The sequence below is a fragment of the Myxine glutinosa genome, chromosome 5 (genome assembly GCF_964187855.1).
Source record: "Myxine glutinosa chromosome 5, kmMyxGlut1.1, whole genome shotgun sequence".
NCBI lineage: Eukaryota > Metazoa > Chordata > Myxini > Myxiniformes > Myxinidae > Myxine > Myxine glutinosa.
Genome location: NC_136265.1, coordinates 95,393,975 through 95,410,721, shown reverse-complemented (window position 1 = coordinate 95,410,721; position 16,747 = coordinate 95,393,975). Strand labels below are relative to the sequence as shown.

Below are 16,747 nucleotides of genomic sequence, written 5' to 3'. Positions count from 1 at the left end.
ATTTCGGCAGTTTAACCATCAGAGGGTTGCTGGCAGATCTTGTGCGACCTGTAGGAATATTTGGGGGACAGAGCACAGAGAGAGCTGGGGGTGCAAGGCCGGAGAGGAGTCGGTAGAAGACAGAAAGACCACCTACCTGCCTGCGGTGAGTGAGTGAAAGGCCCTCAGAGATAGTTTCATCGCGGGAGATTCCAATAATTCTGAAAGCTTTGGTTTCAACAGCGTGAAGCCGAGCTAGGTGTGAGGCAGGAGCACCGGCCCATAGGGGAGAACAGTATTCCATTGAGCTGCGGATGAAAGCCTTGTATGTGGTGAGGAGCTCAGGTGTGCCGAGGAAGGACTTCGCACGACGGAGGATGCCCAGTCGGCGACTGGCTTTGGAGGCCAGCTTGGAAATGTGGTTTTCCCAAGAAAGATCATGGCAGATAGTGAGACCCAAAATCTTGAGCGACAGAACTTCTTGGAGAGGATTGTTGAGAAAGTAGATGGGAGGGTTGTCCAGTCGATCTTTTCGGAGAGACATAGTAAGAGTGTGAGATTTGTCAGGATTGAAAGACATGTTCCACTTGTTTGACCAGTCTGTGATTTTGTCCAGGTCTTCAGAGAGTGAGGAGGCAGCAGACTGCCGATCTGAGGGAAGAGGAATGGAGCGGCAGAGAGTGGAGTCATCAGCAAAGAGATAGAGAGGATTTTCGAGAGAGTCAGAGAGATCATTGATGAAGACCAGAAAAAGCACGGGGCCCAGAACACTGCCTTGGGGAACTCCAGCCTGAACAGGAAGAGGAGATGAGAGAAACCCATTCAGGGCCACACGTTGACGACGACTAGAGAGGAAGTCCGCCAGCCATGCGTGGAGATTTCCATGGATACCAAAGGAGGAGAGTTTGGTGAGCAGAGCGGGGTGCCAGACCGTGTCGAAGGCACGTGATATGTCGAGGGAGACAGCTCTAATTTCCTGTTTGGCATTGAGGACCTCCATCCATTGTTGAGACAGCAGAAGCAGCATGTCCAGAGTAGAGTGACCTGGTCTGAAACCAAATTGATGATCAGAGATCAAGCCATTGGAGAAGAGGAAAGATTTCATATCAGAAGCAATGATGGATTCCATGACTTTGCTGATAATTGGGAGAAGGCTGATTGGTCTGTAGTTGCTAGGATCTGTTTTTGCACCTTTTTTGTGCAAAGCGGTGATGTTGGCTGATTTCCAAGCAGATGGCAGTTGACCTTGAGCAAAAGAGAGGGTGAAGAGAACAGAGAGAGGGTGAGATAGAGCAGCAGAGCAGGATTTTAGGACCCGTGGGCTGATGCCGTCGGGTCCAGTTGCAGAATCAGAGTCGAGGGTTGACAGAAACTTTTCCACCTTGTCAGGAGGAAAGGACACGGAGTCCAGGAGCAGCAGGGTACGAATGGGTATGGTGGGTACAGAGAGGGATGGGTTTGGGACACAAGATTTAGAGGCAAACACAGAGTTGAGGCATTCAGCTTTTTCACGTGCGGAGTCAGCTGTGTAGCCGTTTGAGGTAAGGGAGGGGATGGAGGGGGAACAAACACCAGAAACGGATTTGACCAGACGCCACCAGGATTTGGAAGAGGGAGACAGATAAGAGAGTTCGGTCTTGAGAACGGAGAGATATTGTTTCCTGGCTCTCCTGAGGGTGGACACACACTTGTTTCGGGCTTTGTGAAAGGAAATGAGATTTCCTTCCGTTGGATTTGCTTTCCAGGAGACGAAGGTAAGTTGTTTCTGGGCAACAGCCTCACCACAAGATTCCGTGTACCATGGACGGGAGGAAGGGTATGACAACTGAAGACGAGATGGGATAAATCTGTGCATGAGAGAGAGCAATTTACTTTGGAAGAAATCCCAGGATGAGTTGATGTCAGAGGTGGTAGAGATGGGAGACCAGTCCAGATGATTGATGGCTGCTTGAAGACCGTGCCAGTTGGCCTGAGTGAAATGCCAGACTCGTCGACGCTGAGCAGGCTCCCTGAGGATGGTCAGAGAGATGTCCACTTTAACAAGGACATGATCAGATGATCCGATCGGAGCAGAAGAAGAGCAGCAGACATTTTCAGGGAAGTTAGTCATAACCAAGTCATAACCAAGGGTTGTGGTTTTTTTTTCGCTGCAAGACTCCATTAGCCACGAGGTCATCTCGGAGCAGAAGGTGGGAGGAGTCAGCCCAGCGCCGGGAACAAGGCGTGGCCTTGCCAACGCCAGGGGCGGGATCGGTGAGCCCTCGCGACCAATCAGGGCCAAGGCGAGCTCACCGATGGGCGTGTCCTGGAGGCCGGCGGCTTGATCGCCCAAGGCGTTATATATAAGCGGGCGCGGAAGCCTTTGCGTAAGAGAAACGGGAACGAGTTCAAGAGAGAAAGGAGTTCAAGAGAGAAACGGGAGGAAGTTCAAGAGGGAGGAGTCCAGAGAGGAGTTAAAGAGAGTTAAAGAGAGTCCAAGAGAGTCCAAGAAGTCCTGAGAGCAAGCATTGAAAGAGAGTCCAAGGAGTCCTGAGAGCAAGCAAGAGGAGTACCACGAGCAGTACCAGCAGCTTTAAACTCCCCAAGCAGCGTTGGCTCCACCAGGCAGCTTTAACTCGACCGGCGGAGCTCGTCCCGCGGCAGCTCGCACGACCGCAGCTTGGGCGTTGACGGCGGTGCCGACCGTGGCCGCGGAGGAACGGAGCTGCCGCTCCCGGCCCGACCGTGACCCAGTTCCAGTGGACCTCCCTCTCCCTCCAGCCATCCACCTCCTGCATTCGTTCCTGCCATCATTCCCTGTGAAAGTGTGCTCGTTGTCTGTCTTTGTCTTGTCCTTGGGGTTAAGTAAGACTGATATATATGAGCTAATAATTGCACTGTGTCTCCTTGCTCCTTTCTGTCGTTATTTTCTTATCCTTCTTTCTCCTTGGTTATTTTGATGATTTGTAAATAATAATAATAAATTAGATTTGTTCTTCCTACCTTGCCTTTCTTTCCCTTACATCCGTTGTCGTTGTGATTTCCCTCATTGGACACCTGTGGCACGATTTGGCCAACGTTTCAGGATCGGGTTTAGTCTTTGCTAAAGGCTCGAACGTCGGGTTGCTAACACCGCTCGGCAATTATAACATCTAAAACCGGGGTTCGAGCGGTACTTCTCTCCCTGTTCTGCGGAGGGACGGATAAAGGTATTCGGGATAAACCCTGGACCCATAACCCTGATCCGTTCAATCCCGCGGGAGGGCGTTACAAGTACCAGGACCGGGGAGATGGCCAGCTTAACAGGACAAGGGGCGAATCACCCCTTGCTAACGGGAGAGCCGTCCACCGTATCCGTAACAATATATATATATACACATATATATATATATACAGTATATGGTTGGAGACACGTTTAAGCAACACAATGACCACCAATCGGCCATCTTGGGTCAAATCTCGAAAGAAAATGATGTGCATATGTAACACCATGATGTGTCGTCTTTGGCCAAGTTTGAACAAAATCGGTCCATACATCTGCAAGATATGGTTGTGGACGGCCGGACGGGACCCAATCCACAAACCCCCGTTTTGGATGAAGTTCCACAGATGCCAATAAAAGGTGTCTAATTAAAATCAGAATTGATGATTGTACAAATTAAGGATAACTAGGGCATGCCCGTACTATATCTATATCTAAAATTATATCCCCCCCCCCTCTATTTACATGAAATGGTTTGGTCCAAAGCGAACGGCTTGCGAGTACGGTGACAATCCCCCCCCCCCCCTCTATTTACATGAAATGGTTTGGTCCAAAGCGAACGGCTTGCGGAGTTTGGTAAAGAAATCGCCATAGCGTGCCCAAACGCGCAGGAAAGCGAAAGAATCGCAAATTTAAGGAAATGCCCGTACTTCCGTAAGGAAGAGAAAAAAAATGAAAAGGAAAAACATTCCAAACCGCGAGGGAAAACAACACGGCACGTCGACACAACAACGTGTCCTGTGATTGGCCGTACGTGGCTGCCAGTAGCTGCCCCCCAAAAAAAGCTTTCACCGTCCGGCGACTGAATTTAAGGGGAAAAATAAAACGCTCTTCGCTTAAAACAACGCCCTTCGCTCTGACTGAATTGGGACAATGTTTTTATGTTTTTAATTGAATTACTATCCGTAATGGCGCACGCTCTCACGGGAGCTCCGGAAGGTCGTATATCGCAGTTACGATGAATCGCAAATTAGTTTTTATTAGTTTTAAAACATAGTTTAACGCCAACATAGCGCCAACATAGTTTGCAAACGTGAAATAAATGAATACGCTCTCAAATGTGCCGTCCGAGGCAGAGTCTGTTCGCCACGTTTGGCACACGTGATAGCTCGCTGCTCTCTGATTGGTTGAATCGTTTTTTGGACATAGCTCGGTAACTGCTTGTCCGATTAATTTCAAACCTTGAAAAGGCACATCCTCGGGTCCCCAGCAATATACCTGGCAAGTTTCAAGTATATCGGACCGGTAGTTGTCGAGAAACAGCGGTCACAGACAAACATACATACAAACATACAAACATACAAACATACAAACATACACACAGAGATTGCTGGAATTATAGATAGATAGGATACTGAAGTGCGGTGCTATGCGCATGACTTGTCTTGCCAATAAGGGAAGCAACAACGTATGTAACCAAAAGCGTCTTTATTCGAACGCTCAAACTATAGCACTGCCGTGCTCGGGGCTGTGAGCCCCGTGTATATCCCGAGGCCACGTCTACCCCTCGGGCGTGGCCGACACCCTCTTGGAAAGCGGCATGATGTCATCGCGCCAGTGAGCCATCGTGTCCGCCACACGCGCCCCCCCAGAATTCCCGCGCACCTGAAGGGTCAGTTTGCGGGGCAAACGGATGACCCGGCCGAAGCGCCCTCTGGCGGCTGGTGGCGTCTGGGATGCCGGGATGCCACCGGCTGCCCCTGGGATGGGTGCGGGACCGGGGGGCGGCGTGCCGGCGGGGTTGGGCGGTGCCGGGGGTCCGCCCGCCGGGGGGCGACCCCGACGCGGGGGCTGAGCCACTGGCGGGGGGTGGTCCACGTCAAGGTGGGCCGGTTTGAGGCATTCCACGGAAACGCGGTCAGGAGTACCGCCGATGTCCAGGGTGAAGTGCTTCACCCCGGTCTCCAGCACGCGGAAGGGCTCGTCGTACGTGGGCCGCAGCGGTGTCCGGTGGGCGTCGTGTCGGACGAACACGTACTCCGCCGTGCGAAGCTCGTGCGTTGGCGGGCGCCCATGGTGCGCCGTCGGCACCGGGGCGAACCTCCGGGCGGTCTCCTGCAGCACGGAGCGCTGCTGCGCCGCGGACCATGGTGCCGTGGAGTTGGGGAGGAACTCGCCCGGCACCCGCAGCGGTTGTCCGAAGACCAACTCTGCCGCGGATACGCGCAGGTCGTCCTTGGGCGCCGTCCGGAGGCCCAGCAGGACCCAGGGGAGCCTGTCGACCCAGCCGCCGTCGCGGAGGGTGGCCCGGAGCGCGCCCTTTGAGGAGCGGTGGAAACGCTCACACAGGCCGTTGGTCTGGGGGTGACAGGCCGTGGTACGCTGCAGCTGGACACCGAGCCCCCGCGCGACCGCCCCCCAGAGCTCTGAGGTGAACTGGGGGCCGCGGTCGGATGAGATGTCCGAGGGGGCGCCGAACCGGGCAACCCAGGTGGCGATGAACGCCTGCGCGACGTCCGCCGCCGTCGTCACCGCCAAAGGCACGGCCTCCGGCCTATGGGTGGTGCGGTCCACCATGGTGAGGACGTGGGTGAAACCCCGCGAGGGGGGCAGAGGTCCCACCAAGTCCACGTGAACGTGGTCGAACCGACGTTCGGGCACCGTAAACGGGGCCAACGGGGCCTGGGTGTGGTGGTGCACCTTCGCGCGCTGGCACGTGAGGCACGTCCTGGCCCAATCACAGACGACCTTCCGGAGGCCATGCCAGACGAACTTGTCGGCGACCAGCCTCTGGGAGGCCTTCGTGCCCGGGTGGGACAGGAAGTGGATGGCGTCAAAAACCCGGCACTGCCAGCCCGGGGGCACGATGGGGCGAGGCCGCCCGAGGGAGACGTCGCACAAGAGGGCCGTGCCCGCGCCGTCGAACGGCACCTCGGTGACGCGGAGGCCCGTGACGGCGGTCCGCAAGGCCTGGACGTCGGGGTCGGCGGTCTGGTCCGCCGCCATCCGGGCATAGTCGATGCCGAGGTGGGCCGCGTGGGTGACGGACCGGGAAAGGCAATCCGCCACCGGGTTGTCCTTCCCGCGACATGCCGGATGTCCGTTGTGTCCTCGGACACGGCCGAGAGGTGACGCTGCTGCCAGGCCGACCACGGCTCGGCGAGCTTGGCCATCGCGAAGACCAGGGGCTTGTGGTCGACGAAGGCCGTGAACGCACGTCCCTCGAGCAGATGGCGAAAGTGCCTGACCGCCAGGTGAAGCCCGAGCAACTCGCGGTCGAAGGTACTGTACCGGCGTTCGTGCGGGCGAAGCTCCCGGCTGAAAAACGCCAGCGGTTGCCAAGCTCCACGCACCCATTGCTCGTGCACCGCGCCCACCACGTAGTCCGACGCGTCGGTGGTGAGGGCGATCGGTGCATCGGGCGCCGGGTGCGCGAGCATGGTGGCGTTAACCAAGGCGAGCTTCGCGCCCGCGAACGCCGCGTCCATCTGCTCGGTCCAAACAACGTCACCTTTGCCCGGCTTCCCCCGGAGGGCCTCGTGCAGGGGGCGCAGGAGCTGGCCGACGCGGGGCAGGAACCGATGGTAAAAGTTCACCATGCCCAGGAACTCCTGGAGCCCCCTGATCGTGCGGGGGCACGGAAACCCCTTGACCGCCTCCACCTTTGCTGGTAGGGGTTGGCCCCGTGCCTGGTGACGCAGTGCCCCAAAAAGTCAATCTCGGCGATGCCGAACCGGCACTTGGCGGGGTTCACGATCAGGCCATGCTGGCCCAGGCGTTTGAAGAGCGCGCGGAGATGGCGGAGGTGCTCTTCACGGGATTCGCTTGCGACGAGGACGTCGTCCAGGTAGACATAGACGAAATCCAGGTCGCGCAAGACGCTGTCCATCAGACGTTGGAACGCCTGAGCCGCATTCTTCAAACCGAAGGGCATCCGAAGGAACTCAAAGAGGCCGAATGGCGTAATGACGGCCGTCTTCGGAATGTCCTCCGGCCTGACGGGGACCTGGTGGTAGCCGCGTATGAGGTCCACCTTAGAAAAGCAGGACATTTTCGCCAATCGGGCAGAAAAGTCTTGGATGTGAGGGACCGGGTAACGGCCGGGGGTGGTGGCATCGTTGAGGCGGCGGTAGTCTCCGCACGGTCGCAATCCCCCGCCAGGCTTCGGCACGATGTGTAGTGTGCGGTGCTATGATGATTCGGCATGATGATGATGTGCGGTGCTATGAAGGCGGAAACCAAAAGTTTCCACACCGTGCTTTATGGCCACCGCCGAGAAGGTGGGCCGCGTGAGGGCCGGGAAACTGGCGAGGAGGCGGGTGAACTCGTCCGCTGCCGGAAGCGTGCAGACCAACCTCGCCAGGACCCGAACCGCTCAGCAAGCCGCTTGGTGAGCCGCTCAGCGCGCAAGCAAGCGGGCTGAACGTTTCAGCCTGGACGAGACGTCTGTTCTTTACGTCGAACCAACAACCCGTTTGCACAGAGGAAGTCCGCACCGAGCAATGCCATGGGCACTCCGGCGGTTACAAACGACCACTTGAAGCGTTGCCCTCCGAACCGCAGGGAGAGGCAACGCTTCCCGAATGTGTGTATGGGTGTTCTGTTGGCTGCAAGCAACGCGGGGCCCCGGCCCGCTTGTCGGACGTAGAGGCAGGGATAACGCTCACCTGTGCACCTGTGTCGCATAGGAAGCGGCGCTCGGACAAGGTGTCCGTTATAAAAAGAAGGCTGCCGGAAAGGCCGACGCTCAAAGCCGCTATCGAGCATCGGCCCGGGCGTTTCCCGACTTGCCAAACGAGCACGGCGGGCAACACTTCTTTGCCTTGTGGCCGAACCTGGCGTGGAAATGGCACCAGGCTTGTGGCGGGTGTGGCGGAGGACACGGCCTTCGCGGTGGTGGTGGGCGGGGCGTGGCGGCGGCCACGAGGTGTGCATCAGCCTCGGGATCCCTGAGGTGTGCAGCAGCATAAGCATCAGCCCCGGGATCCGCGACGGCCGCACCGAAACTCGCCCGCGTGTCACACGCCGCAAAAAACTTGTCGGCCTCGACGGCCAGCGCGCGTGGTTCCTTTATTTTGGAACCGGCCAACGCGAGGCGTACCTGGGCCGGTAGCTGGCGTAGAAAGAGCGCCTGGAATAAAAAATCCGGTGCTTTGTCCCCCAGTAGCGACAGCATGAAGTCCATTCGGACCGATGGTCGCGTGTCGCCGAGTTGGGGAAGGTCCAGGAGACGGTCGGCCCGTTTGTCCTCTGTGAGGCCGAACGTGGCGATGAGGGGACGCTTGAGCGCCTCGTACCTGTGGTCGGCCAGTGGGTTCCGCAGGACGGACACGACTCGGGCGGCTGTGCCGGGCCCGAGGGCGGCGATGACGTGGAAATAGCGCGTCTCGTCCGCCGTTATGCCTCGAAGCTGGAACTGGGCCTCGGCCTGCATGAACCATACCTCGGCCTGAGCCTCCCAAAACTCAGGGAGTTTCACCGCTACCGCATTGCTACTTGTCATGGCGCGTTCTGTTGGTCAGCGCCGGCTGAACCAGTCGGAGGTCACCAGTGAAGTGCAGTGCTATGCGCACGACTTGTCTTGCCAATAAGGGAAGCAACAATGTATGTAACCAAAAGCGTCTTTATTCGAAAGCTCAAACTATAGCACTGCCGAGCTCGGGGCTGTGAGCCCCGTGTATATCCCGAGGCCACGTCTACCCCTCGGGTGTGGACGACACCCTCTTGGTGCGCGGAATGATGTCATCGCCAGCGATGGCCAGCGAGCCATCGTGTCCGCCACAACACAACAAGGTATATTATTGTTGGTCAAAATATTTTATATAATAATTAAGGGGATAATTGATGTTTGAGAAATTGATTTACCATGTGGTTATTTCTTGAAGCAATTAAATCACAACATCGTGTTTTTTTTCTTCTTCACAACAGAGTTCATCATCAAACTGTTTGAATCAAAATGTATTGACATTGACAGAAACCTTCATGGGGATGTTTCTTGAGGAAAGACGCTTCGGCATCATTGGGTTTGGGTCGATCCAGGTGAACATCAATGTCGTGCTCAGTTTTCACTTCCACTTTCACAAATAAATCTGGAAAAAGTAACTTTAAATAAATGCAGGCATCTTGTGTTACATGCAAAGCTGTTTAACTCTTAAAATAGAAAAATAAATATTACATCAAAATCATGGAAATTTTTTTTTTAATGTCTATCTTGAAGAGAGAAAATAAGACATTTCCCTCAGGAATGGTGTCATGTGAAAACATTACGATATCAAAGCATTACGTTCTGTACAACTGTCTCGATGTTACAAGATGCTTTCTACCAGACAACTTCAGTGGGAATTTCAGCACCACCCAAAATCACAACCGACAAAATAGAGACGGCAAGAGACGGCAAGAGACGTGTGAAGGCAAAATCGAGGTTTTCTCCACCAAACTGCTTTTATTGTCAAATTTCAAACAATGTGATCCCCGACAACAACAACTCTGGTTGTTGTTGTTCTGGGTTGTTACCCAAACAACAATTCTCTGGGCTCTGTCTCCCAAATATTCCTGCAGGTCACACAAGATCTGCCAGCAACCCTCTTTTGGTTATACTGCCAAAATCAAAACTCTGCTCACCTTCACTCCTTCATTCCTCTTTTCTCCCGCCTCTGGAACAAACTCCCTCACGCTCTTCAATCCCACTCCTCCCTCCAGGTCTTTAAAACAGCTGTTCGCCACCATCTCTTATCTTCCCCCATCCAAAACCTTGATCTTTTCTACCCCCGCTAATTTCTCCCGGATCCACTTTTTTGAAATACAGACTTCTTTCCTGGAAGTCCATGCAGTGTCCATGTGTTTTATACCTCTCACCCCCCCCCCCCCCCCCCTCCTTCCCACGCCGCCTCCCCCAAGCCCTCTCCCTCCCACAGATCTCCCGATGTCTCTGCTCTCAAATGTTGTGTTTGTGTGCTTCCCCTTCTCTCCCCATCTTGTCTACCGCTCCCCTTATTATATACTTTGTGTGTCTGTTTTGATTTTTTGCGTGATAAATGTTCGCTCTTTCATGAGCCTCGATCCTGTATGCAAAAACAATAAAAAAAAAATTTGCGATCCAACATGTGACTGGTTGATTTTTTTTTGTCTCGAAAGAATCCTCATGTTTGGCAGAGTGTAAAACTAAATGGCAGAGTGGCAGGTTAACATATTGACAAATGCAGAGAATGGAATAAATCGGCCAAAGCCATTACATGTGAATATATGATAAGGGGAGAGGAAAGGTTCAAAACGATTCAAAACTCAGAAAGTGGAGAAACGCTCAGGAGTGATTTGGAAAAATCATGCGTTGATGACAAATTGTATCGAAGGACTGGACTGGCAAGGCACCGAGGAGTTATGGGCACACGTCTTGAACTATACCTTTAATCAATGTGTGCACCATGAATTCATCAATGTGTGCACCATTCCATGGATGAATCTTATTAAACTAGACGAGAGCAAACGCATATGGTTATGTTTGTTTGCATATTTGTGACTGAAACGTCTTCTTCTTCTTCAAAATGAAACAACACCCAAAAACACAGTCCATGAACTCTTTATTACGTACGGCTGGAATATACCTTTTGACCCTTTAGACTGCTGAGACCCCTCAGATCTTTGACGAACCTTTAAGTAAGTCCCCCAAGATCCTTAAGACCACCAAGACCCCGGAAGACCCAAAATACTCTTAAAAACTCCAAAGACCCAAAAGACCCAAAAAATCCCAAAGACCCAAAAAATCCAAATGACCCCAAAGACCCCCAAATACCGAAAATTCCCAAAAAGCACCGCGGAGCGAAAGGGGGACGATGGTTTTTCCCTCCGTGCGTGCGTCCGTCCATCCATGCGAGCATGCGTAAGCGAAGGACCGAATTCTAATTTGGTGTGTGGGTGCAACTAGGCATATGGAAGAACCCTATTTGACAAGCGTTACGCCTCGGTTCTCCGGTGAAGTGATGCGAGTTCACAAAGTGGAAAACGCAAGGCGGCCATCTTGGATTTTGACGTGGCGACCCACTTTTCAATGGCGTTTTCCCTTATGTTACGTGCTCCTCCCCGACCTTCTGGTTTCGGTATACCCCCGAACGCTGAGAGGGGGTCATGGCAGAAAGAATAGTTATTCCGTTTCAAAATACATCACTAATGACACCATTCATGAAACCATCAAATGAAACAATCAAATCAATAAGGAAACCACACCCTTGGTTGTCAATGAACAAATAATATATTAAAAGCACACCAGAAGAACCATATAACAATGGTGGCAATCAACCATTCAATCAAGATCTTAAGAGGGTAACCTAGCGCACACTCACGGTACCCCCCCCCCCCCCCCCAGGGACTGAAACCGAGCCCTTCTCAATGTCTCGATAACTCCACGGAGATGAGGCGACGGGGTGATGGCGAGTAAGGAGGTGGAGGCAAGGCGTGGACTGTCATGTGATCCACACTAACAGCAAACGGGCAGTGGAAAGGGAACTCCTAAAGACGCGATCCAGACGTGCACCTGCACCGTTCAATCAGCGAACCGCAGTGCAATCTTCAGACGCCGCTTTATTGCACAGCCGTCCCCGGCAAACCAACGGAGGATAAGCCCAGCCGACACGACAAAAACCTTTTCCGATGAAGGCAGCGCGCGGGGCGAAATGGCGGACGGCTCTCACTCGAGCCGCGGCCTCGCGGCGAAGATTCTCCGGAACCTCACGCCTGTACCTGACTTCGCAGGCTCTTCCACACTCCAGCGATAACACCGATCGCACGAGATTCCTTTCAAGGACTCAAAGTTCACTCGCCATGTACGCTCGACCACGCTATGTCCCGAGCTTTTCCAGAACGCGTCGTTTTTACTGTCCTTATGCCTTCTTCCTCTTTTCCGCCTTTTTCTTCCGGGTCACGATCTGATTTCCTGTATCATTTTTACCATGAGCGCTTTAAACCTTTTAACCACAATAACCATTTCCCTTAAACAACAATACCCATAATACTTAGAACCCACAATAATAATAATAACAACAATAATAATAATGTGCCAAATCCGTAACACTTATGCCTAGATACACCCACACACCAGATTAGAAGTTGGTACTTCACTTATTTTTCAAAATATTTCACTCACAAGGTTCAGACATATATATGGTGGCGGCCATCTTGGATTTTGACGTGGCGATCCAATTTTCAATAGCGTTCTTCCTTATGCCTATATACACCCACACACCAGATTAGAAGTTGGTACTTCGCTTATTTTTCCAAGATATTCCGCTCACAAGGTTCAGACGTACATGGCGGCGGCCATCTTGGATTTTGACGTGGCGACCCAATTTTCAATAGCGTTCGTCCTTATGCCGAGTTTCACCCACACACCAAATTAGAATTCAGTCCTTCGCTTACGCACGCACCCAAGCACGTCCGCACGCACGGGAAAGCCATATTCCCCCTTTCACTCCGCGGTGCGACGGGGGACAAAAAAGCGCAGGAAACAAACACAGATGTCATCAGAAGTGATGTCAATCACACAACTCACCATTCGGCTGGTAACTTTGCTCCTCCTCCAGACCAAAGGAATTCACATCCTCTATTTTTATCTGCAGAATCTCGGGAAATCCCTCCGTCTCCTCAACCTTCATTCCACACACGAGCACAGTCTGCTGTTCCGATCCCGGCTGCACATGACAGGAATCCTTCTCACAGTCATCTTGAGTGTACATGGTGGGTGAACCTTCAGAGAGGAGGGAAACGTACCACTCTTCCTCATGTTTAATCCTCTCCGAGTACTGTGATCCCACACAGTACCTACATGTGAAGTACCTCTGTGCTTGAGGCCTTATATTCTGCTTAAATCAGTTGCAGTTCTTCAAACTTTCACCACACACGAACGCACACCCTGTGACCCCCCAAAAAACAAAATTGCATGTCTTAAGGCAATACTGTAATTGTATTAAATGTTGATGTGAATGTTGATTTTGCCACGTATAAAACATTGAAAAGTTTAGGTATTTATGTAAAAATCTGGGCGTGTTCTGCAATTTTATGATGAAGACATTCAATGGTGAGAAGGCCTTACACACAAACGCAGGGGATGTGTATGAAAGAGTATTTGTGCTCAGATGTCATCCATGCCACAGGTATGCTGATATGCAGACAGTTTCCCCACATCAATACCTTTCAGGTAATAAATAAGAAACCACTTTTAAGAAAATCGGATGGAACATCATTCCTCTGGAACATGTCCGTGGGAATTCAGTTCATTACACTGGCAAGTAGTACTGAATCACCTGTATTCGTGATTCAAAGGAACACCATTTGTATCATAAGATAGTTTGAACACGGCAGGAAAGTGAAGTTTCTTTGGAAATTCAATGAGTGTATTTGCACAGGAAAAAGGAAGAAGAATCACCAAATCCCAAAATTCAAAACGTTCAGCAACAGATAAATGGGCAGAATTGTGGGATTTTTATATTTGCCTGCATACCAAAAATACCACTCAAACCCCAAAACCTCCTTCATACATCTGTATAACCAAGGTTTTGTTGTATGACAAGTTGTCCGACAACAGGAGAACATACATTCGGAAGGTGACGATGTCACAAAAGTGCAGCTTGAAGGCGGCTCAATAGAAAGAGTTGAGGCTTTCACATACTTTTGAAGCAACATCACAAATGGCGGTACGCTAAGAAAGTACAGTCACGTGAAAAAGTAAGAACACCCCATGAAAAGTTTTGACTTTTTCAACATATTTCAACATACAGTTATTTGATCTTCATTTCAACAATATTGACAGATAAAGGTGAAAAAATATAACAAATATCATGAAACATTTACATTTTGTAGTCCATTGTATAATTTAAATAAACATAAATGCAAATTTCGCATGTGGAAAAAGTAAGTACACCCTTGGCTCTAATAAGTAGTATTGCCCCCTTTGGCAGAAACAACCTCCAGTAGGCGTTTCTAAAACTGTCTACCAGTCTCTGACATCGACTGGGATAAATTTTTGCCCACTCCTCCATGCAGAATTCTTTCAGCTGTGTGATGTTTGAGGGGTTTCTTGCATACACAACTCGTTTCAAATCCCCCCACAACATCTCGATGGGATTTAGATCCGGGCTTTGCCTTGGCCATTCCAGAACCCTCCATTTCTTTCTTTTCAGCCATTCCGTGGTGGATTTACTAGTATGTTTAGGGTCATTGTCATGTTGCAAGGTCCACCTTCAGTTGAGCTTCAACTTTCCGACAGATGGCCTCACATTATCCTCAAGCACCCTATGGTACAATGAAGAATTCATAGTGGCTTCTATGATGGTGAGCTGCCCAGGCCCTGATGCAGCAAAGCTGCCCCAAACCATAATATTTCCACCACCATGCTTTACAGTTGGTATAAGGTTCTTGTGGTCAAATGCTCTTTGGTTTTCGCCAAACATGTCTTCTGGTACTGTGGCCAAATAGCTCTACCTTTGACTCATCTGTCCAGAGCACATTGTTCCAGAAATGCTGGTCTTTGCCTTGGTGTTCATTGGCAAACTTTAGTCTTGCCCTGATGTTCTTTCTGGACAGCCAAGGTTTCCTCCTAGCACACCTCCCAAGTTGATCAAATTTGTGCAGCCTTTCTAATGGTAGACTCGTGCACTTTGACTTCAACAGTGGCAAGAGCGACCTGTAGGTCCCGTGATGACATTCTGGGGTTCTTCGAGACTTCTTTCAGCATCTTCCCGTCTGCTCTCGGGCTGAACTTGCTCGGGCGGCATGACCTGAACAAGTTGGCAGTTGTTTGGAATCTTCACCACTTGTAGCTGATCTTCCGGACAGTCGAATGATTGATTTCAAATTGTTCGGAGATATTTTAAAATCCCTTCCCAGACGCGTCGGCATCTATAACCTTCTTTCTGAAGGGCTCAGAGAGCTCTTTTGATCTAAAAATGGTGACGCCGCACACTTCAACAACAAAGAGTAAACCAAACTAAATGTCTGAGGTTTAAATAAGACAGGTTCGTCCAGGATCCTCTCTAACGATGTTCTAATAATTTGCACCTGAGCTGGTGCACCTGATTCTAATTTTAGGTATTTGAAGTAGTGATAAATGTAGGGGTGTACTTACATTTTCCATATGCAAAATATGCTTTTATTTTATTTAAATTATACAATGGACTACAAAATGGAAATGTTTCATGATTATTTACCTATTGATTTTTGTCTTTTTGCACTTGTTTTTTGTACTCTGTCAAAGCGCCTTTGGGCTTCTTGAAAAGCGCGATATAAAATAAATGTATTATTATTATTTTTATTATATTTGTTATATTATATCACCTTTAACGATCAATATTGTTGAAATGAAGATCAAATAGCTGTATGTTAAAATATGTTGAAAAAGTCAAAACTTTACATGGGGTGTACTACTGTACTTACTTTTTCACGTGACTAAGTGTTGCACAGCATTGCTAAAATTGCAAGAGCCTTTGGAGTTTGAAAAAGCCCATTTTTCAGAGGAGCAATCTGTCCGCAGCAACCAAGCAAGCTGTGTGTCATGATGTGGTCTAAATAGTTCTGGTTTATGGTTACGAGGCAGGGACCATCAAAACAGAACATGTGAGGTACCTGAAACCTTTCCATAATCGTTGCATTAGGCCCATCCACGGAGTGATCAAGTATCACCAGTTGAAGAAACACATCCACGTTGGCTTGGTCATTTTGGCCACTTGAGGTCAGCGGATGCCAAAACATGTGTTTGGAGAACTTGGGAAGAGGCTTCGCTATGGCACAAAGAGGAGATGGTGAGATGGCATTGCATCTTTTGGCATTGGTATTGCATCAAGGCATTGCATCAAGCAGACATCAATCATCTGGACTGGTCTCCCTTCTCTACCACCTCTGACATCAACTCATCCTGGGAATTCTTCCAAAGTAAATTGCTCTCTCTCATGCACAGATTTATCCCATCTCGTCTTCAGTTGTCAAACCCTTCCTCGCGTCCATGGTACACGGAATCTTGTGGTGAGGCTGTTGCCCAGAAACAACTCGCCTTCGTCTCCTGGAAAGCAAATCCAACGGAAGGAAATCTCATTTCCTTTCACAAAGCCCGAAACAAGTGTGTGTCCACCCTCAGGAGAGCCAGGAAACAATATCTCTCCGTTCTCAAGACCGAACTCTGTCTGTCTCCCTCTTCCAAATCCTGGTGGCGTCTGGTCAAATCTGTTTCTGGTGTTTGTTCCCCCTCCATCCCCTCCCTTACCTCAAACGGCTGCACAACTGACTCCGCACATGAAAAAGCTGAATGCCTCAACTCTGTTTGCCTCTAAATCTTGTGTCCCAAACCCATCCCTCTCTGTACCCACCGTACCCAGTCATACCCAGCTGCTCCTCCTGGACTCCGTGTCCTTTCCTCCTGACAAGGTGGAAAAGTTTCTGTCAACCCTCGACTCTGATTCCGCAACTGGACCTGACGGCATCAGCCCACGGGTCCTAAAATCCTGTTCTTCCGCTCTTTCACTCCCTCTCTCTGTTCTCTTCACCCTCTCTTTTGTTCAAGGTCATCTGCCATCTGCTTGGAAATCAGCCAACATCACCGCTTTACAC

General features: G+C 50.8%; 1 protein-coding gene across 4 annotated transcripts in view; it reads right to left on the bottom strand.

Annotated features, from left to right (window-relative positions):
• The window catches only part of LOC137412303 (uncharacterized), a 152,847-nt gene that overhangs the window by 117,877 nt on the left and 18,223 nt on the right, over positions 1 to 16,747 (bottom strand). For 2 of the 4 annotated variants that reach the window (XM_078777144.1, XM_078777146.1), the window contains exons 2-3: positions 12,702 to 12,896; positions 9,139 to 9,249 (exon numbers count right to left, since the gene is read on the bottom strand). In XM_078777144.1, coding sequence (XP_078633270.1) covers positions 9,139 to 9,249; positions 12,702 to 12,885 — 295 coding nt within the window. In that variant the 5' untranslated portion in view covers positions 12,886 to 12,896. The remainder of the gene's footprint in view (positions 1 to 9,138; positions 9,250 to 12,701; positions 12,897 to 16,747) is intronic. The other 2 variants (XM_078777147.1, XM_078777145.1) reach the window with 2 other exon arrangements.